General features: G+C 44.3%; 1 protein-coding gene across 2 annotated transcripts; it reads right to left on the reverse strand.

The window, feature by feature from the left end:
- Positions 1-1,873: 1,873 nt before the first annotated feature.
- Positions 1,874-20,968, reverse strand: ELMOD2 (ELMO domain containing 2). 2 transcript variants are annotated; one of them, XM_066573721.1, is made up of 9 exons: positions 20,849-20,968; positions 18,755-18,900; positions 17,258-17,286; positions 15,826-15,923; positions 15,611-15,740; positions 13,842-13,975; positions 13,322-13,390; positions 11,497-11,630; positions 1,874-7,262 (listed from the first exon to the last, which is right to left on the reverse strand). In XM_066573721.1, exons 2-9 carry the CDS (start codon positions 18,897-18,899, stop codon positions 7,123-7,125), a joined length of 879 nt encoding a protein of 292 aa, XP_066429818.1. In that variant the 5' UTR covers position 18,900; positions 20,849-20,968; the 3' UTR covers positions 1,874-7,122. The 2 variants fall into 2 exon arrangements, with proteins under 2 accessions (XP_066429818.1, XP_066429819.1); XM_066573722.1 differs by lacking the exon at positions 20,849-20,968 and adding an exon at positions 20,280-20,383.
- Positions 20,969-22,806: the final 1,838 nt, after the last annotated feature.

Genomic DNA, 22,806 nt, shown 5'->3' on the forward strand with positions numbered 1-22,806 from the left:
AGCAAAAGATGTTCTGTTGGCACTGACAAGTGCCAGGAAGCCGGCCCAGAGCTAAGGAGAGCAGCAGGAGGAACCCGAATGGTGGCTGCTATGTGAATATTACTTTTTTATGGGTAGTGCAGCTAGGGCTTGCGCTTAGTGCTGTCAAAAACGTAAAACCGCTGGCCATTCATTTCAATGGGCGACACAGGGCTGAAAAAGGCCAAAAATAGAACATACATTGCTTTTAAAGCACAGCGTTAACCAATTAAGGACATGGCCAATTTTGGGCTTAAGGACGTCATGATTTTTGGCGGATTTTCATCTCCATTTTCCAAAAGCCATAACTTTTTACATTTCCGTCTACGTGGCCGTATAAGGGCTTGTTTTTTGTGTGGCGAACTGTAGTTTTTGATGGTGCCATTTTTGGGTACATAGACTATATTGTAAAACTTTTATTATTTTTTTTATGATAGCAGGGAGAGAAAACGCATCAATTCTGCCATAGATTTTTTTTTTACAGCGTTAATCATGCAGCATAAATGATACAATACTTTTTTTCTGCGGGCCGGTACTCTTACAACGATACCAAAATTCTTATATTTCTTTTAGGTTTTTTCCACTTTTCTGGAATGAAAACCCTTTTTTGGAATTTTTTTTTCTAAAATCACTGCATTCAAAGTCCTGTAACTTTTTTATTTTTCCATGTACAGAGCTCTGTGAGGGCTTATTTTTTGCGAGACGAGATGTAGTTTTTATTGGTACCATTGTGGGGAATATACGGCTTTTTTGATCACTTTTATAGCCTTTTTTGGGAGGCAAAATGCTAAAAATTAGCATTTAGCCTCTGTTCTTTTAGAGTTGTTTTTTTTACGCTTTTTGCCATGCAGAATAAGAAGAGTGTTCAACTTATTGTACATGTCGTTACGGACGCATCGATACCAAATATGTGCTATTTAAATTTTTTTTATGCGAATATGAGAAAAAGCATTAAAAAAAGGGTTTTTTTTACATTCTTTTTTGTACATTTTTATTATCTTTTTTACACCATTTGTGTCCCTCTGGGGGACTTGCAGCACAGCACTGATGATCGCTGTGATAAGGCATGTCAGGACTTCTGTCCTGCCATGCCTTATCACTTATACAGCGATCATAGACTCTGGCAACACAGGACGCTGGTATCTGGTGTCCTGTTGCCATCGCAAGCAGCTGGGCTCTCTGCGATTGTATCGCGAGAGCCCGGCAACTTCACAGAGGGAGCGCACTCCCTCTGTGAACCCTTCCCATGCCGCGATCTACATAGATTGCAGCAGGGCAGGGGTTAGCAGTGGGGGGCGCATCTCCGATGCACCCCCGCTGTTGCAGCGGGAGGCCGACTACAACTGACAGCCGGCTCCCACTGCAGGATAGCGTGAGATCTATCATGATCTCGCGCTATCCCTATGACGTAAGGGTACGTAATTTTGCGGGATGTACCCTGCTCCCATGACGTACCCTTACGTCATAGGGAGGGAAGGGGTTAAAAATGCTGCATTTTGATTGCGTGAAGAGCCCCATTGAAATGAATGGGAGCGTTGCACAGTGTTTAGGGCTGCGCTAAAAAGGCAGCGCTTAACACTGTACAATAATGCCTGTGTGAGGGAGGCCTTACTAACATATACCACACCTGTTCTGATCATTTCTACATGTGTTTCTGCAGCATTTGTTGGATTACAAGTGAGCGACACGTGAAATGAAAATTATTGTTCAGGTGGACATTTCAACGTTGATGGATATCTATGAGCAACCAAGAAAATATAGTAGGAAATACTGCAGTGTAGACATGTCTGACACCTTACAATAAAAGTATAGGGCCTAGGTCAAACAAATCACCAAGCAATATACAGAGAAGGGGAACAATTAAAATAGAACTTTTAATAACATAAAGCTAAAATATATGGTGCCTTAACAAATCACAGCAATACATAGATATGTCAGATACAATATGCAAAAGGAAGCAATATCAAAATATCACATGTGTAACGAGAAGGAAAAAACACTGTCATATGTATAATTAGACACCCCAGCCATGAAAATTACAGTCCTCACTGTGGAACAATGGGATTCAGTGATCATAAAAGACGGCGATAAATCAGAATGGTCCTACCACTCCTGCAGAAGCGGCCAGATCTCTGGATACAATTCGCCATGTGTAGTGATGGTTGTCAGCAGGAGTCGTCATCATTAGGATGAGCAGAATGAGAACAGAACCAATTAAAAAAAAACTGCCCCAAAGTATCCCTAACAACTCTCCCCCTGAGGGCTTCTTCCCACGGGCATGGGTAATAATTGCCCTTGCCATCCATGTGAAACTCATGGATGCAAGGCTTCTTTACGTAGAAACCGCCTCATATCACTGTGGGAATGAAGAAATTCCCCGCTGCGGCTCTTGGGGATCATTATGTTCTCCCATTGTTTTCAATGGGGCAGGTGCTGCTGCCGCCAACCCATTCAACACAATGGGCGATATCGCAGAAAGTTAGGACATGTTACGATCTTTTCCCTGCATGGCATTGCAATGCAGGAAACCATGGCTAATGTGAATGAAACCATTCAAAAGAATGAGTTTCATATTTGTGCGTCTCGCAACATACAAATCTCGCACCATTTTCCCGCAAGGGTGAAAGCACCCTAATTGGGAACATGTGGGGAGATTGTGGCTCTGTGGAATCCCTGTGGACATTGTTCACCTTCTCTAGATACTGCAGTGTCTATGGGTAAAAGTTTATATGCATCTCTTCGCGTAGCAGAGCTGGAATTAAATGGTAATGCATTACATTATAATTGCCATGAGCCTAGACTTCACTAGGAGATAAAATAATAATGCGAAATATAAAAACAGGCACTGTACCCCCACTTCAGACTCCCCCACAATGATACGTTACAAGTTACTAACCAGGTCCCTATTGGATGAAAAAAAGTGGTGACATCATCAGCCTGCTTGTTTGTGTTGTTACTGTGCATAACTACGCAGACAAACGCAGGCAAAAACGCATAAAATGCAGCTCTGCACGCAGTAAGCCGCTGTGTGTAAAATGCAGTGTTTTTACGTACACTTGTGTGAGAATGACCTTAGGGCTCCTGCACACTTGCGAGGGTGATATTGGGCTGTGATTCACAGCTTTTGCAAACCTCCTAAAAATCCCTGGATGCGAGGCGTTTTCATGTGAAAACAGTCGCGCATCACTGCGGGGAATCCCTTCATCCCATTGCTGTCAATGGGGAGGCAGTCCCATTGAAAGTAATGGGAGAACATGCGGATCTCCCTTTGGGGAGTCCCCCTCATCACTGAACACCCTGTTGCTGCCATCACATTCTTCAGTGATGAGGCGGCTCCCGGAGGGGATGAAGGTATTCCCTACCTCTGCTGTCGCAGCAGGAGATCGCGATTTTTCTCCCTATATTTTCAATGGGGCTGGCACTGCTGCCACCGGCCCATTGAAAAAATAAGTTAGACCCCCTGGATGCGACAGCCACACATCCCTGCAGGGCTGAAGGAATCCACTTCTGCAGCTGCCACAGCTGCAGCAGGAAATAGCGATCTTCTTCCATTGCTTTCAATGGGGTTGGCGCTGCTGTCACTGGCCCCATTGGAAACAATGGGCGATATCGGAAAAAGAATGGGCATGCTGCGATTTTTTTGTTTTCCACACATCATCGCCGGAGTGAAAACATTGCAAATGAGAATGAAACCTTTAAAATTCATTGGTTTCATAAACCTGCGTTTCACTCGCTCTCGCAGTGCGAGAAAAATCACCCCACTTTCTCAACAGTGTGAAGGCGCCCTAAAAGTATCAAAAGCACAATCCCTTTACAGCAATGTGGACATAACAAATCGATTGAAAAGATGTATTCTCCTTTATTTAATAGAAAATGAAAAAAATGGAGAGCAGTTTGGCAAAAGAAGAGTTTACTAGAGGTAAAAAAGTATTCCGGTAGTGAAGAACACCTTTGTCTATGTGGGTGTATAGATCAAGCACAAGACGCTGCATCAACAGAATGAAAGTAGTGTAAGTGCAAACAAGAGGACTCTACACAGGCAGGGGAAGAGGGAAACAAGTGCAAGAATCACATACAGGACTTGCTTCATAGACAGTATCAGGTTCGTGAGATTTGATATTATTCTGCATTTACTGGCCTGGTTGAGGGGACTCATATTCACAGCCGGCACGTTTGGTCCCAGTCTGTTGATCACGTATCAGCCTTATTGAAGGATACATGCAGGGAAAGAACTAGTAGGAGGCTGTATGTACTATATTCCCTATAAACGGTAATTGGAATAATTCGAAAACGAAAATCCAGACCTTAATCTGTTTCTTTGCACATATTCGTTCCATTGGAATTCAAGTTTAAACTGGTAATGCATTGTTGTAATGCCCCAAATATATATTATAGGTCTCATTTTAGCCTTACTTTACATATACATTTTAATTTTATACATTTCACACACACATTGACAGACTATTAGAAAAATACAATCCGGATTACAAGTAGGACTACCAGAGACTGGCCGCTAAGAAAATATATCCATTAACCCTTTGCAACCCAATTTTCGATTCAGGGTTTCCTAGGGAGCTTCCTCTTTCTGCCATTTTACAATGGCGCCATCTGCTGGCTAAAGCTAGTACTGCAGTATTTGAAATGTTGGAACAACAGAGCGGCCAGTAATATGCAGTAAGAATGCCCTGCTTGACATCTTCCGACATCAGAGCTGTACAGGCTTCAATCAGAATGTTGGAAGATGTCAGATTGGAAAGGGTTAAAGTAGTTGATGGGATACAATGTGGACAGCTCAATAGCAGTGTAGCATCGAATCCTGGTGGTGACACATAGAATAAGCCTCAGTATTATCTGCAGTAACAGTGTGGCCTAGTAGGTAATGGAAATCTGTAAAAATAAGAGGTGTGGCCAATAATTCAGTACTAGAAGTTAACGAGTTGTCCGTCTGCATCAGTAAGATGTACAAACCCCTTTCGGACAAGCGCATTTGTAAGGCTTCACACGAGCACGCTGTAAGACGACCATAGCGCAGATCCGTAATACAGACGTGTTACATATGACATGGCAACCATAGGTGATCAGTACTTCATCATTGTTGGATCTGCTGTAATTGGTTTTATCTTCTGTAGGGCAAGGATCTGTATCTGTCCAATAGAAAAGCAGACCAATGAATACAAAGAGAGAGGCTGGACACATAGTAGCATTAGTCGTGAGAAATCTGGCCATAGAAATGGGTAAAAAAGATACAGTAGTGAGTGGAAGATGTACTTTCATGCATTACTGCTGCAGCCTGGACAGACAGTCTAATTGGCTGCAATGGGCATCAAAGTCATTTCACATGGGTATAGGAGCAAAGATTGGTGCAATAGGTTGTCTACGTTTGTCTTAGTTGAACTGTGATATTGCTTCATGCAATAAGCAGTAGTAAACAACAATATGCACAGCGACTGGAAGTATTACGATCACACGGAACTTGTAGAACAGCATCTAAGCTGTTAAACACCGGGACCCATCGCCAGCAATGGACGTCGCACAACCAAACAGAAAGCTACAGGAATAAACCGTTAGGCTCTATTAGACATTCAAATACTTTGAGGTTCGGATTAAATGTTTGTTTCTCTGCTTTTAGCAATGTCATAAGCATGGGAGTGCCTTGCAAGGAAATGTACAGGTTGTAAACTCACAAAATACAGACAATTCTGTGAAATAAATCCCTTAGGCTGATAATCACATATTTTTGGTAAAACCACATTGTTGTCAGTTTTGACACACACACATAATGTTGCTTCCAGAGGTTTGGTGTCGATAAGCAGTAAAATATGAAAAGTCCTACAAACAATGCATTTTTGTACTGGCGTGTTTTGGTCGCTTTTTCTTTTGGTTCATGGGGATTGTTCTTCAAAATGGCAGCATGCTCTGGGGCTGGCATTTGTTGATTGACAGGTTTTTTTTTAATATAAAGAAGCCTAAGGAAAAAGAAAACATCTGTGCTTCTAAAAAAATGCTAATAAAAAAGCAGATTACATTAAAAAAAAAGGCATATGATTTCCATTTTCCCCATGAAGGATGAAAAAAAAGGAAAACAAAAAATACAAAAAGGAAGAGAAAGGACTATGTCTAAAGGAAGCCTTAAAAAGAGGTTATCCAGGACTCCCCTATTGATAAATCTTTCCTGAGGGTAGATCAAAAGCTGATCATTGGACATCTAACTGTGGACACACTCTAGTGGCTCGGGACGGTAATGCAGACACAGTTCCCGACTTGAACAGTCCTGGAAAACCCTATTAAAGGGAATTCTAAATTAACTCATATATTATATATATATATATATATATATATATATAAAAATAAATGTATCTTTTTTTTCTGTTCTTTTATTTCAATAGTACTGTATTTTAATGGAAAGGCAATCTTCTAGAAACACTGAATAGGTCTGGTTGCCCCTTCACTGCAGATAACATTGGGGTACAAAGGCTCATAGACGCCAACCAACCCTCCTTCACAGGATTAGGCCCCTCCAAGACCTCCTATCAAAAGAAAGGTTTAGGTGAAATTTTACTGATTTCAGATGACATTGCAAAAACTACTGCTGGGAGACTCTTAATAACATTAATCTGTGACGAGTATAATAAAAATATTTCTTTACAGTATTCAAAATGCGAATGCATCAGAGATTATTGCAGGACAACAAGAAATAAAGACTCAGAATCAAGTGGGAAAAAAGCCACCAAAATCGACAAACATATAATTTTGCTGGAAGCAAATGAAGCGCAGTTTCCGCAATAATCTGACCATCACATGCATTACAGACATTGTGATTATGCCAAAGACAGAAATGCATTCCAGTGAACCCCAAGGATAAAATTCCTTTATAACACACCGACTAAGTGAGACATGTAGTACTGTCCTAGATTAGTGGGCAAACCCATTCAGGTGATAGCGCCCACTTGTGGTACAAACATACATAGAATCTGATTGTCAATTAGCCTTAGTAAAACACACACACGATGAACAAACCTTTACATAAAGTATGCTTGTGGAAGAGCTTAAATAATACAAAGTACCCCGGCTCTGAATACATAAATAAGAACTTCTTTGATGCATTTAAAGAGTCAGTATGACGTCAGGGTCACTGAGGAGATGCTTGATCTGATCATGGAACTGTTCTCTGTACTGGTTGAAATGCATAATACTCTCAGGTTCTTCTTTAATCCAGAACTTGTCAAATTCATACAGCAGATAGCCTGAAACAAAATCATTCATTAAAGCAGAGTATAATGTCAGTCTAACATGAAAAAATAGGTTTGGTACGGTGTTAGCTAGTCGGGTAAAATGTGATTGTTCTCAGTGAGAGAAACCAAGTAATCTTGTAGATATGATAGCTTTTAATGGGTAACAAAAATACATGATGTTACAGCAAGCTTTTGGGATATCGACCCTTCGTCGGGCTAATGAATAAATGCAGTCCGGATGGCACACAATTATATAATATATAAATTTAGTATTTCTCTCTCTGCTCAGACTGTCTTGTGTTTTTTTAAGTCTCAAGTTTCTGTATGTGAACATTTATTTACATCAAAGGGATGTCCCCCCTCCCCTCTGCATCTGTATGTTATAGTTGTGTGCCATCCAGACTGGTTTCATTTATTAGCCTGACAAAGGGTCGATATCCCGAAAGCTTGCTGTAACATCATGTTTTTTTGCATTATCATGTACCGTATTGACTCGAGTATTAGCCGAGTCAACAAATTTTACCACAAAAATCTGGTAAAACTTAATGACTCCAGTATAAGCCTAGCTATACTCAAGTATATACTAGGTAAAAAGAAAACGCAATGCTCACCTTCCAGCCGGCGTCTGTGTCCCCAGTGTGATGGTCTCCCTGGCGGTACGGCAAGCTGCTTGAGACTTCTCCCAGCTCAGCTTTGAATTCCCCCGCCATCAGCGCTGTGATTGGATCGAGCACCAGCCAATCAGAGCTGGCACTTGATAAACCAATCACAGCCATTCAGTGATGTCATTCACTGAATGGCTGTGAATGATTGAGCGCCGGCTATGATTGGTTAGCGCTCGGTCCAATCACAGCGCTGTAAGTTATAACACAGACGTTTCATTCTGCATTACACTTTATAAAAGGATTGTGGGTTTTTTTTAAACTATATTGCAGCCAGGCCTCCTGATGTGCTGGTGGACTACGCAGAGCACTGCTAGTACCATGTGCTGGTGGCCTACACAGAGCACTGCTAGTACCATGTGCTGGTGGACTACGCAGAGCACTGCTAGTACGGCAGGGGAATTCAAAGCCAAGCAGGGAGAGGACAGCAAGGAGAAGTCTCAAGCAGTTTGCTGCACCGCCGGGGACACAGACATCGGCTGGGAGGCGAGTATTGAGATTTTTTTTTTTACCTCACTGGAGTATAAGCCGGGGGGGGGGGGGGGGGGGGGGGGCTTTTTCAGCACAAAAAAATGTGCTGAAAAACTCGGCTTATATTAGAGTATATATGGTATTTTTGTTAGCCGTTAAAAGGTATATCTACAAGATTACTTGGTTTCTCTTACAGTCAGTCTAATGAAATCCATTAGTTAATTTGTATTTGCATAATCTGCAGGAGAACCCGTATGACTTGGTGCGGATTCATCTTGGGGATCTCCCTCCAGATTAGTTACAGATGTGCTCTGGTAAGTCTCCAGCCTGTGTGCACTTGCCCTAAGGGTTCCAATTCTAGCTTTGAGATAAAGCATACAGCTCATACATCTACTGTGCAAACGACTTTGCGAATGCAGCTTTAGGGTCATTCACTCTATTGTATAACAGATTCAGATTTTCGAAGTTTTTTTCCATTGAAAAATTCTTGCCCATTCGTTTAAATGGTTTTATACACATTTATTTCTTTTTTCTTCAATAAGTGCTTCTTTTTCCATGCATGCCATTTTTTCCAACATGCAGCACAGCACGTTCCAACAGATCCAAATGGGTATCATTTTTCTCTCCAAGAACTCAATAGGTTGACCTTAAAATTGCAGGTTGTGTTTGCAGATTTTATATAGGAGTGTTTGTTAGGATTTTTATTGTCTTTGATTTGAGCAAAATTGCCAAAAAGTAAATCTTGTAACAGAAAAATGGAACAAATGTAGACAACTCCCCCCCCCCCCCAAAACAAACAGACAACCCCTTACTAAAAGATGGAACAAAAACAGTAGCAATATGGAACAAATTGTTAAATTAAATGACCCATTTTGAGTATCGGTATTTGATGGATATCTCCATACACAGGTGAATCCGCTCTTACTCAGAATAAGGCTTGTGTCATGCGAGCGCATGCGTATTTACACCACATTTTTGCACATCGGGGATTGTGTAATTGCATGCGGAAAAAAAAAAATGCGCCGGTTAGTTTTAGGGCTTCTTTTCATGCACACGAAAATAGAGCATGCTGTGTTTTTTGCGTAACACAATTGCACGCACAAAATAGACGCTCGTAAACGAACGCAATGACATAAACAAAATTCATTTTTGGCGTATTGCGCACAGAATTGTGTGTGCAAATATGTCCGTGTGACACAGGCCTAATATATTGAACACACTTGAAATAGTGGCCTGTACACGCTACTGGCAGCGCTCGGCGCAGTCCACCAGCACACGCTACTGGCAGCGCTCGGCGCAGTCCACCAGCACACGCTACTGGCAGCGCTCGGCGCAGTCCACCAGCACACGCTACTGGCAGCGCTCGGCGCAGTCCACCAGCACACGCTACTGGCAGCGCTCGGCGCAGTCCACCAGCACACGCTACTGGCAGCGCTCTGCGCAGTCCACCAGCACACGCTACTGGCAGCGCTCTGCGTAGGCCACCAGCACACGCTACTGGCAGCGCTCTGCGTAGGCCACCAGCACATGGTACTGGCAGTGCTCTGCGTAGGCCACCAGCACACGGTACTGGCAGTGCTCTGCGTAGGCCACCAGCACACGGTACTGGCAGTGCTCTGCGTAGGCCACCAGCACACGGTACTGGCAGTGCTCTGCGTAGGCCACCAGCACACGGTACTGGCAGTGCTCTGCGTAGGCCACCAGCACACGGTACTAGCAGTGCTCTGCGTAGGCCACCAGCACACGGTACTAGCAGTGCTCTGCGTAGGCCACCAGCACACGGTACTAGCAGTGCTCTGTGTAGTCCACCAGCACACGGTACTAGCAGTGCTCTGCGTAGTCCACCAGCACACGGTACTAGCAGTGCTCTGTGTAGGCCACCAGCACACGGTACTAGCAGTGCTCTGCGTAGGCCACCAGCACATGGTACTAGCAGTGCTCTGCGTAGACCACCAGCACATGGTACTAGCAGTGCTCTGCGTAGGCCACCAGCACATGGTACTAGCAGTGCTCTGCGTAGGCCACCAGCACATGGTACTAGCAGTGCTCTGCGTAGTCCACCAGCACATGGTACTAGCAGTGCTCTGCGTAGTCCACCAGCACATGGTACTAGCAGTGCTCTGTGTAGTCCACCAGCACATGGTACTAGCAGTGCTCTGCGTAGTCCACCAGCACATGGTACTAGCAGTGCTCTGCGTAGTCCACCAGCACATGGTACTAGCAGTGCTCTGCGTAGTCCACCAGCACATGGTACTAGCAGTGCTCTGCGTAGTCCACCAGCACATGGTACTAGCAGTGCTCTGCGTAGTCCACCAGCACATGGTACTAGCAGTGCTCTGCGTAGGCCACCAGCACATGGTACTAGCAGTGCTCTGCGTAGGCCACCAGCACATGGTACTAGCAGTGCTCTGCGTAGGCCACCAGCACATGGTACTAGCAGTGCTCTGCGTAGGCCACCAGCACATGGTACTAGCAGTGCTCTGCGTAGGCCACCAGCACATGGTACTAGCAGTGCTCTGCGTAGGCCACCAGCACATGGTACTAGCAGTGCTCTGTGTAGTCCACCAGCACATGGTACTAGCAGTGCTCTGTGTAGTCCACCAGCACATGGTACTAGCAGTGCTCTGCGTAGTCCACCAGCACATGGTACTAGCAGTGCTCTGTGTAGTCCACCAGCACATGGTACTAGCAGTGCTCTGCGTAGGCCACCAGCACATGGTACTAGCAGTGCTCTGTGTAGGCCACCAGCACACGGTACTAGCAGTGCTCTGTGTAGGCCACCAGGAGGCCTGGCTGCAATATAGTTCAAAAGAAACACAATCCTTTTATAACGTATAATGCAGAATGAAACATCTGGGTGATAGCTTACGTTTTATACAAACAGGAGGTATAGTAGGTTGTAGCCCCTACTCTGTTCACGAATTCAACTATTTCTAGGATTAGGAAGTAACAAAGCCATTTTTATTCTAACCGGGTTGTCAAAAAGATAAATATGCTGTTAGTGTGGACTTTATATGTTGTCTATTGGGTCATACTGGTTTCTGTGCATACACGATATCTATATACATTAAAATACAATTACTTAAGCAATAATAGAACACAAATAAACTTACAAAAAAACTGATGAAAGCATTTAATCTCAGGGAACCCAGGAACCATGTTGTAGAAGTGAGACTTCAGAGCGCCGCTCTTGAGTAAACTGTACGCCATTTCTGTCAGATTGATGCCAACAATAGCATAGGAATACCTAGGAAGACAAGACTTCTTACATATGCATCTAATTAATGTAAAAAGAACATTAGCAGTATATCAGCAGACCCCATCCTGTCACTAGAGACCCCCACAACACGTTTCCGCAGAAGAAGGATCCAGTCACTTGGCAGGAAAAACAAAACATTTCATGACAAGTGTGTATAAACAAAAGGCTGTTTCTGCCATACCTTTTCACTTACAGAGCATGGCTCATTAACCCTTTGCAGTCCAATTTTGTATTCAAGGTTTCCTAGGGGGCTTTCTCTTTCTACCATTATACAATGGCGCCATCTGCTGGCTAGAGCCAGTACTGCAGTATGTGACATGCTGGAGAGGCCCCCCGACAACAGAGCGTCCAGTAATCTACAGTAAGAATACCCTGCCGGACGTCTTCCGACATCAGAGCTGTACAGCCATTAATCAGAATGTCTTTAGACGTCAGACAGTGGATTGGAAAGGGTTAATATAAAACTATCTAGGAGTCACATAACATTATAAAATGTTGTCAAATTTAAATATATGTTATACTAAATAAGACTTACTGCCCTGCACCTCTTTCCCCCATATGCCTGCCTAGTTCTGCTTCTTACAGATGACAGTAATAACAGCTAGATTAAACCACACTGTAATACTGCCCCCTATGTACCAGAATCTTACTAGAGTGTAATACTGCCCCCTACATACCAGAATTTAACTGCTATAATAGCACTCTCTACGGTCACATCCGGTGCCCTCGTCGCTCTCCACACAGTTAACTATAAAGGCAAAGTTAAGCGGTCTTCCACCATAATAAAGCGCCATTGCCAGACACTTCCCCTGCAGTAAAATCACACGCAGAGCTACCCCCACAACACCATTATATGGAGAGCTTCCCCCCTCCAATCAATATAATCACATTCAAATCCTTCCACCTCATTCAATGTGTGGCATTTGTGCTAGATGAAGAAGAAAACGTTCTTGTATTACAGCCGCACGACTGAGGAGCTGGTCGCAGATAGCAACAAGATTGAAATGTCTTGCTGCCATTAGCAAAATGGAAAAATCATCTCATTTGCTATTTGGAACCTGGCAGGGCTTAATGAAATTATGTGATTGCAATGATTCTGGTAACATGAGGAACCTGTTGGGTCTACTTATATGTAACACCGCCCAATAGTGATAGATGTCCTTTCACCTGTAACTGTAGCCAATAGAAAAAGCTAAAGTGTTAAAAAAAATTATAAACAATTCTGCTCTACAACAATTAATGTCTTGTATTAAGCATAAGCAAAGCTTAAGACAAATAAATACACTCAAAGGGATTGTGTAATTCTCAATATCAGATTTAAGGGTTCCATTCTGTTGACCCATCCTTAGACTTAGCTGATCAGTGGAGGTCAGATCTTCAGGATAAAAACTTTATTGCTTAGGGCTTGTTCCTATCTGTGTCACGGGGTCTTTTTGGAGCTTCCATCACAAATTTCTGTTAAAATCCAACAACGCTATTTTGTCCTGGAAAATGCTGGAGGGCATAATGGAATCCAGGTGACCCCCATTATAGTCAATGGGGTCCATCTGGCACCGTTGGGGTCCAGTATGTGCCATATCCAGCACTTCTGGTTTTACCGCTGTCTGGCTACGATGACTTGGTTTTACTAGAGCTGTCAATATATAAAATATATAAAAAAAGATTTTCAATAGTCTTACCCAATTTTTGGATGATTGGAATGTGACAGAATTAAACGAGATTCCTCTGTGTAATTTCTACTAAAATACCTAAAGAAAAATAAAGCACAAACAAATTATTACGCATTAAAAACCTTAACGAGAGCTTGTGTTGTTCCACATCAGCCAGCATTCTACTAGGCAGAATGGCACTGCATGCTGCTCTATTCTGTCTGGGACTTCGGACCAGATTGTGACTCTCAACAGGGCCTCCAACTCAAATATTAGCAAACGCTTAACATTCAAACTGTTTTCTTTTGCATTTAAAACTAATAAAAAAGTCCCCCAGTTTGTTTTCTTAGATTTTAAATCATGTTCTTATGTACAGATGTTTTTCTCTCTCTCTAAAGATCTGTTAACCAGTTCAATACCAGGGCATTCCCCTGTTCCCCAGTTTTTGTTGTTTTTTTATAGTACTAGAGTTTGAAAGCATTTTTTTTATGCCATACTATTTTTTTTAAATAAGGGTAACATAGAAAAATCATTAACATGGTGAACTTACAATAAGTTGGCCAGTCCCAGGAAGCCCATGCCACGAAAATCTGTCTTGGGATCATCACCTTGAAAGCCAATATCACCCCACTGCTTAGTGATTCTAGACTTCAGCTTCTCATGTGGCATTAGCAAGTCCCAGAGCTGAAACAATACAAAACAAAGATATATTGGTAATTAGAACCCCCCCTTATTAACCCTTCAAACAACAATCGTGAGCTGTGCTTGGACAAGGAGAAGACGACTTTATTGTTTACGTCAAGCACAGCTCAGACAGCACTGTGAGTGCAGTCAGACTTCGCAGTAGCGGCTTCTCCCCCCACACCCTTCCATCAGCTCAAGGAACATGAAGGAAGCTTGGGAGAGGAACATTACCCAACTTTTCATTTACTCCGTAGATACAGCATGCAGAGGTTAGTATCAGCTGCTTTACTTTTTCACATGGGCAGCCCATTTAGATTAAAAATTTAATAAGGGAGACGACCCCCTTAAATGATAATGCTTTCGGCCAGCAACTACCACTAACTGGAGCTTGTAGTGATTGATATAATTAGTATTTAGTTCAATTGGATATGAATACATTCTTATACAGTGAACTCTACTGGTGTGTAAGGGGTTGCAAGGTAGTAAAGTAAAAAAAAAAAAAAGTTGGAACAAAAATTATACATTATTCATAAAATTGGAAATTGAAAAAGATAAATACCAACTTGTTTCGCAAAGACCTAGGCTTTAAACAACTCCAATGATTAAAAAAAAAAAAAAGTTTATGCCCACTAGAAGGCAAGGGGTTGGACCCTTTCACTGGTCTTTAAGGTCCTATATGCAGTTGTACTTCAGCCTCTATATATAGTGCTCATTAGAAATTACTACAAATGAGGAAAGCTATTTGGTTTCAATTTAAAAAAAATACACAAGACTTGCCATACTATACACATCCCGTACAATCTCGCTATTTATATTCCAATGTTTCATCTAGAAGCAAATTTTGAGTGAGTTTTCAGGAAAAATGTGATTGTTCTCAGCAAGAGAAACCAAATAATCTTGTGGATATGATACCTTTTAATGACTAACAAAAATACATGATGTTACAGCAAGCTTTCGAACCAACGCAAGGCTCATCTTCTGACTTAAATCGATCCGAAGAGGCATGCATATTTATACAAGGCACAGATGTAGTGTTCTATAATGTGCAAATTACTCTATAACAGAAATACACACATCTTTAGTCACTGATAAGGGAGTGAAGGTTTTATGGTCCCTGAATTAGTGTTAGGGGGTCACCAGTCTCTTCGGATCTATTACATTTAAGCCTCAAGCAGAACCCTGCATAGGTTCGAAAGCTCACATTAACATCATGTATTTTTGTTAGCCATTAAAAGGTATCATATCTACAAGATTACGTGGTTTCTCTTGCTGGGAACAATCACATTTTGCTCTACTGGCTAACACGGTACCAAACCTTTTCATTCAGCAAAAATGGAACAGGTTATGTCTTAAATGATCACTTTAATAACAACCTAGAATCTGTTTTTTTTACCAAAATTAGCAAGTTCTCCTTGGTGTTGGTGCTAATCATGTGCCTGCAAAGTACTTTGGAAATACAACCAGGAAGTTTAGTCGAAGTACGAGAGCTTTGGCTTTGTTCAAAATAACATTACAGTTTTGAAGTAAGTGACACACAAATCAACATAAATCAAGGGTTCACAAACTTTTCTGGCAATCACTGAAGAACTGATACAGTGGCTGATTCTGACAGATACCTATGGAGAGGTTCCTCACCTCCAGGAGCTGCTGCTCATGCTGAGGATTGTCCGAGTCATATGGCTGTTTCCTTACATTCTCCACATGCAGATAGAGCTTCTTATAGCCTGAGATCTGTAGAAGGCATATCCTAAGGTTCATCTGAATCCTGGAAGAGAATGCAAAGTCATTTCACTTTTTTCTCCAGTTTTCTAGAATTGCTGGGTCGGGGTCATCGTCAACGCATCACAAACCTTTTATCTTTTTCCACATTGATTTTCTTTTCAAGCACAATATCAGAGATGTATTTGTCAACCTCATTTTCATCAATATTTACAGCAGATCGCAGCACCTGTTTACATGGAGAGATCAGCACATGTAAGACAGACATTGTTCCTGCAGCCCCACATATTACATTTCTAGATTAGTAACTCCAAAGTTTTCTACACTCCGTGCACCTCAGTTACGGTCATGTAGCCTAGGCCAGAACTAAGGGGGCAATGTCTAAGACAGAGGGTAGTAATACTCTGACACACCTACCTGCTCACCTTATGTTTATGAAGTTTTAATGGCTTCTAAATATTTTTAAGGCTACTTATAAAATATTCTGCAACAGGACATACAAAATTTGGTTTAGTTGAAAACTCTCTTACGAACACATTTGGTGTCAATTTCATTTCAGATTGCATCTAGGACCATGATGCTGGATCTATGGCACGCGTGCCAACAGAGAGGGCTTTGCGTGTCGACGGCTGCTCGCCATAGTAGTGAATACTGGTCGGGGTGCTGCAACTCTCCGGCCAGTAATTACTCAGCGGCGCTGTTAGCGGCTCTGATCCCGGGTGCGCACACTGATGTCAGTGTGCACCCGGGATTCTCCTCCCCTGACCTCTCCTCCTTGGTTTGGCGAAATCAGTGGGGAAGAGAGGTTCGGGTGCACACAGTGATGTTCGCAGCAGCGCTGGGCAGAGGAGCAGCGACACTTCGATGAGGAGGCAAGCATATGGGTCTCAGGGGGGCGCTATTACTACTGAGGCTGATATAGGGAATAGTATTAGTAATAGTGTCCCCTATAATAAATAAATTACCAGAAAGCGCTGCGGAATAAGTCGTCACTCTACAAATAAGATTTTTTTTTGTTTGGCGTTTCACATAAGAATATGAAACACTGAACGAGAAGTAAACGTTCCCTGTCAAATGAGTCAATGATGAACCTGCCTGTGTAAAAAGGCTACATGGGTGATCTTGTGATGACGTCACCAGCTTGTTCACTTGTGCAAACGATTCTCGCTCAGTGTAAAGGCAGCATTACTTTAGGCAATCAATACTTGTTAGACAATATGCTGATCACAAACTGTACCTCTACTGAGAAACCCCCTAATCAGCTGGAAATTACAGCCAAAAACCTGGAAGTATTTAATTTACCAGCAGAGACGCCACAGGGAAGAAAACGCTACAAAGTGTCCAATCAGATCAGCAGGTTTTTCCGTGCTCTGCAGGACGGCACAGACTCTCCACTTTGGCCAAGAGATGAGGATCCTCAATAGGGGACCTCCCTCTATTAAATCAGACTTTACTAATAGGATAAATGGGTTTTCTAAACTGGACAGCCCATTCGCCACTGTAAATGGATGAGCTATATCATGTATATTTTGGACAAGGCCAACAGATGAATGTTGCTCTTACCTTACTTTTTGAGTGTTCCAAGGAATAATCTAAGATAGAAAAAGAAAGCGGTTTAGCTGCATCATCATACATGTTCTAACCTACGACACAGGGCTCCAGATGGCCACCAGAACGGTCCCCAATGCACCCTAGAATTTGCAAATAGTGCCAAGCTATTTGTGACTAGTCTAATTAATGGCACCCATACATGATACTCGCTGGACGTTAGACCATTGCATTAGCGAGAATGAATGGCTGGATAATCTTAACTACTATATTTCAGTTTGTAAGGCAATCCTTTTTTTTTTTTTTTTTACAGTTCACCTGTAGTCCATGGAGAGTCACGGGAAAGTACGCATCCGAGAAGTCACAGTTGTTTCAGCACATCCCAAGTATAAGTGCATAAACATTACAGTATACTTCACATTAATAGGAATATCGTCCACAAGAGTAAAAAGTGCCCAGAATAGTGGCAGATTTCCATTTTAGTACCTGGCATGGTCTCTAGAACATGGGCCTGCATACCGAACATGTCTCTATGCGGACTGAGCCCCGCATATATATTGCTGGTAAGTTCAAGTTCTATCTGATCTCGTTATTTCAACTACAAAGGGCAATATAAAGGCCCATTTAGACAACGATTATCGCTCAAAAGACGGCTATATCTGATGACAGGTGGGGTATGAAGAACAGAGCGGTCCAGGTCTGTTCTCTATACCCTGCACCGAACGCTCGGCTGTATAACAGCCGGGCGCTCTGTGCAGAAAACAGCTGGATGCAGAAGACAAGCGGGGACACCACACTTGTCTTCTGCATCCTCCACTCAGAGCCAGGCGCTTGGAGCGGGGAACAGCTGGATGCATCCTCCGCTGGGAGCGCTCCGCTGAATGACAGCCAGGCGCTCCCAGCGGAAAACAGCTGGATGCAGAGAACAAGCGCCCCCCCCCCCCCCGGCTTGTTTTCTGCATCCTCTGCACTGTAAATGACACAACGATTATCGCTCAAAAGTCGCCCACAAGACATCTTTTGATTGATTGTTGTGTCTAAATGGGCCTTAAGTCATTGGTTGTATGCAAACTTGAAGGGGCGCAGTTGTAGTATGAGGCACAACAACAACTGTATGTAAGTGAAAATAATGAAGAGGGCCGTTGAGTGTGTTGATCAGTTGGGGTCTCAGGAGCAGACCCCAGCTGATCAAGTATCAATGGCCTGTCATCCATATTTAAGCCCAGGAAAACTTTTCTTTAAAGGGTTTTCAGACACTCTGGAAAAAAGTGGCTGAGCACAAAATAACAAAGGCATTCTCAGATGTGCTGTGCCAGAACATTGCAGATGAAGAACAGAAAAGATAGATACGCACAAAAGCCGGCCGGGCACAGGGTCAGATTCCCCTGCGGGGTTCGACCCCTTCATGTGCAGCCGGCCTAAGTTTGCTGTTTTGTGTCTTCAGCCACTTTTTCAGACTGTTGGAAAACCATTTTAAAAAAACAAAACCGTAATAAGCCTCATAGAGTATACCTATCTGATGTGTCCGTCGAGCGCCATCTTTGGTGCGGTCACAAATCCTCTGCAGCTCACATTTGCCATCTATTTGCCTTAGAAACCACTTCACCCAAAATCTGAAGTAATTGCTGTAGAGATACTGCCAGATACAGAAGAGCATCCTAAGAGAGAGGAAGGAAGAATTAGCACTCAGAGAACCTTACGATCATTGTAAGCCAACCCTCTTCTCCTCAATGCCACAACCACACGGGTATATATGAGGGTGCGTCCCATGGGGCCGAGCTTCCTGCAAATCCACACCAAAATCTGCTGCAAATAAGCCTCTAAGGCCGCCTGCAGACGGCCGGGTCGGACCCGAGCCCCTGCAGAGACCAGCACGGCACTCACCTCTCATGCGGCTCCGGCTCTGTGATTATGCCGGCTGCCGCCCAGCCGGCGCATGCGCAAAGCGGAGCCAGCGGCCGGGGAGTGACATTTCTGTGCGGGGCTCTGCGAGGCCTGCACAGAAATAGAGCATGCCGGGATTTGTTTTCCGTGTAACATTTTGCGCAGACAAATCGCAGCCGTCTGCCTAGGATTGTTTTTTCTAACGCAATCCTATGGCAGCTTCCACGGGCGGAAATTCTATGGGAAATCCTGCCGCAGAATTTCCGCCATTTTGCAGGCGGCCTAAATCCATAACATTTGGTGCAAAGTCTGACACGGATCCATAGCAGGTGTCAAGGAGTGAATCTACACCACATGTTGTGGATTCTGCGTGCAGATTTGCTACATGTGAGCGCGCTCTGCTGCGTTTACACAGAATTTATTCCGAAAATCGTTGAAACAAGCAAAACCGAACAGTAATCAGTAAGTATAAACGCGAGCCAATGAACAAACCATGAACGAAAATCGCGTCCTTCTCGTTCGTTGTTTAGTTTCAGCCGGCATAAAAATCGTCTTGTGCACGTATCATGCAGTTTAACCCCTTAATGACACAGGAGGATGTACAGCGACTTCCTGCACAATCGGGGTTGCCAACTGTTTGCTACAGCCAACACCGACCGACGCAACAGCTCTGATAAGACTTAATATATAATTAATAACTAAATTAAGTAATAAACTTATCAGAGCTGTTAACCCTTTAAATGCCTGTCAATTTTGACAGCGGTATGGAAATGCCATAACTGATGTTCCGGGGTCCCATATGGCCCCCACGATGAGATCATGGGTTGTTGTGTGGTTGTCATGGCAGCCAGGGGCGAGAGAGAAAGTTTGGCTCCCCGTCCTGTTGGAAGATAAAACCTGGGATTCCCTGTTCCGGCTGCGGCAGAAGCCATATCTGTAGCGTCCGGGTGCGAAATCCCCCGAGTGCTTCCTCATGGAGAAAGAAGCCGCCGCACACTTTCCTACAGGTTATAGCGCAAATCCCATTCACCTTGGGGGAGTCGCGCTCACGCTCCACGTAGGCAGGTGGGGTCTGCTTCCCCTGATTCTGACATTACGTTCGTTAATGGAGCCAGAAGATGGAAGGCGGCTGTGGCGAACAAGGACCTCTTACCGTTGGGCCGCTCTTCTACGACCAGATTTGAATTGCGGATTCTGTGGTAAAACGCGGTCATTGAAAGGAATGTATTTTCGCGTTTTCCTTCACACTCGTGGGTACAAATTGCGAATACCACGAGCAGAAGAAAAACCGTAGCCTGCTGTAATCGAACGCGGAAATCACCCAGCCGGCCCCTGTGGCTGTCAATGGAGGCGTGCGACCCGCAGCCCATAGGCAATGACCACTGTGTACGGGCTGTAGGGATCTGCATCGTCGCTAAGCAACGGCGCCGGAAATACAGACAAGAAAACCTGTACTGCCTCCGCGGTTAGTGCCAGCACCCCACGGGCGGGCTGTACACACATGACCTCACATGTACACACATGACCTCACATGTACACACATAACCTCACATGTACACACATAACCTCAAATGTACACACATGACCAGGAACTGCTGACTGCAAATGATACAAACGGCACAACTTTCCTGGTAGGAACTAAAGGGTGGTCTGCATGCAGTAGCAGACCACGTGACGGACCCCAGACATGGCACCGGGGGGGGGAGACCCCACGACCCTCACCTTGCAGAGGAGCCTCCGGCTCAGCCGCAGCACGGCAGCTATGTTATGTTCACACGGCTGCTGTCAGTCCACGTCACAGCCACCACCAACTGTTACACTGGAGGTCCGAGCGTCGGCGCCATCTTGTCGTAGCCCTCTTCCCATAGAAGACAGTGGGCACAGGCTCCGGAAAAATGGCGCCTACTGCAGACACATTTCCCATGTAAGGCGTGCTGTGACGCAGGGACAGGAGCGACGAGCAGCCGTCTCTATGGAGGCTGGAGCGGGGGCATATTAACAATTTCTGTAACAGCTCAGCCGGTTCTCCTCCAGCCGCCCGCAGCTACCTATAGCAGTGCATGCTGGGACTTGTAGTGCCACTGCTCGGTCTGTTCTGTCTGCAGCTTTCAGCCACATCTAGAGGGGCTTATATACTAATAATGGTGTCAGGCAGCGTATACTTCAGTAACTCCAGATTCACACGATTGTTTGCATTTTTGCGCAGTGGACGTTAAGTATTTTCACGCGCGGCTGCATTTTTTTACTATGCTTTTTACACGCACAACCCCGCCGTAGCCGCGGTCCGTACGGTAAAATGGCTAATTAGTTTCATATGTTCTGTTTCCCTGCGCAAATGTAAATAGAGCATGCTGTGTATTTACTTGTGCAACAGAATTGCGCACGCAAAATACGCGGTTGTGAACGCACCCATGGAAATTAATGGGTTCTATTCACTGCGTAATGCAGATTTTGTGTGCGCAAATATGAAACTAATTCACTCAATTGTTATTACAGCGTACGGGATCGCGGCTGCGGGTTTTTGCGTACACAAAAAGTACAGTAAAAACTGAAGTTGCACGCACAAATACGCAACAGCCAATGCGCAAAAGTGCACGCAAATACGCATACGTTCATGTGAATCACGGATGTACCTGCCAACAGTCCCGTAAAGAGAAGCCGGGGTTAAAGAGACTCTGGCACCTACACTTATGGGCTGGACGTAGGTGCGTTGTGAGACGCACAAATCTCACACGTCATACACGTGAGCGATGTCTTATTGCATGGCGCCGCGATGCTATGAGAGAAATAAATCGCGGCATGTTCTATCTTGCTGCGTGATCTCACATCGCAGTTTTCAGTGGGAGAGCTCCGCGATCCTCTGCTGTGGCCGTGCCATCCGCGGTGGGCATTCCTTTCATTCCCGAAGTGATGTGTAGTGACCAGAGTAGGGTCCCTCCATCATTTGTAAGTCTGTTTCTCTGTAAGTGAGTCTGTTTGTCTCATCAGTGTGTTGTGATTGGTCGTTGTGAGTAGAATAGGGGAGGAGTTAGCGGTAAAATGGAGTAGTGTACTGCGTGTTGTCGGAGAAGGAGGTGAACCGTTGCCATCTTGTACTCCGCTGTCTCCTCGGCTGAAGGCCTGGTTCTCGGTCGCTGTAGGCTGGAGCATGGCGTCACGAACAGGATGATACATCCGCAACATGTGTGTTGATGGAAGAGTAAAATGGCCTTTCCACTGTATGGTGAAGAAAGGACTGTGAGATTTGAATTGAGACTTTATTGGAGACCAAATGTATGTAGCATGGAGTTGTTGGACATTCATGCACCAGTGGAAGGTTCTGGTGACAAAATGGACAAACAAAATGGCGCCCAGACTACACCTTCCTTCCCTCGGAAGGAGACCGCCAATTCTTCCCACCTTTGGTGACAAAAAAGTAGGGGGAAGTGCTCCCCCACCACAGAGTTGGAAGGGGAAGGAATTTGAAGCCGCCCAGAGGTGGAGCTAGTGGTCCTAGCAGGAGTCCATACGGAGTGCGTTCAGAGGAGTGAAGAGAGGCCAGACAGCACGGATATGACTGCTACGTGTGCCCTGCAGGTCGTACCAGCTGGTTACCCGCCACCCCGACCTGCTTACAGAACATCAGAGGCTGCTGCAGCCAATGGCAGAACTCCATCATCAATTGCTGAGCTTTGTCATTG

Source organism: Eleutherodactylus coqui, chromosome 7 (assembly GCF_035609145.1).
Source record: "Eleutherodactylus coqui strain aEleCoq1 chromosome 7, aEleCoq1.hap1, whole genome shotgun sequence".
In the NCBI taxonomy this organism is placed as follows: Eukaryota; Metazoa; Chordata; class Amphibia; order Anura; family Eleutherodactylidae; genus Eleutherodactylus; species Eleutherodactylus coqui.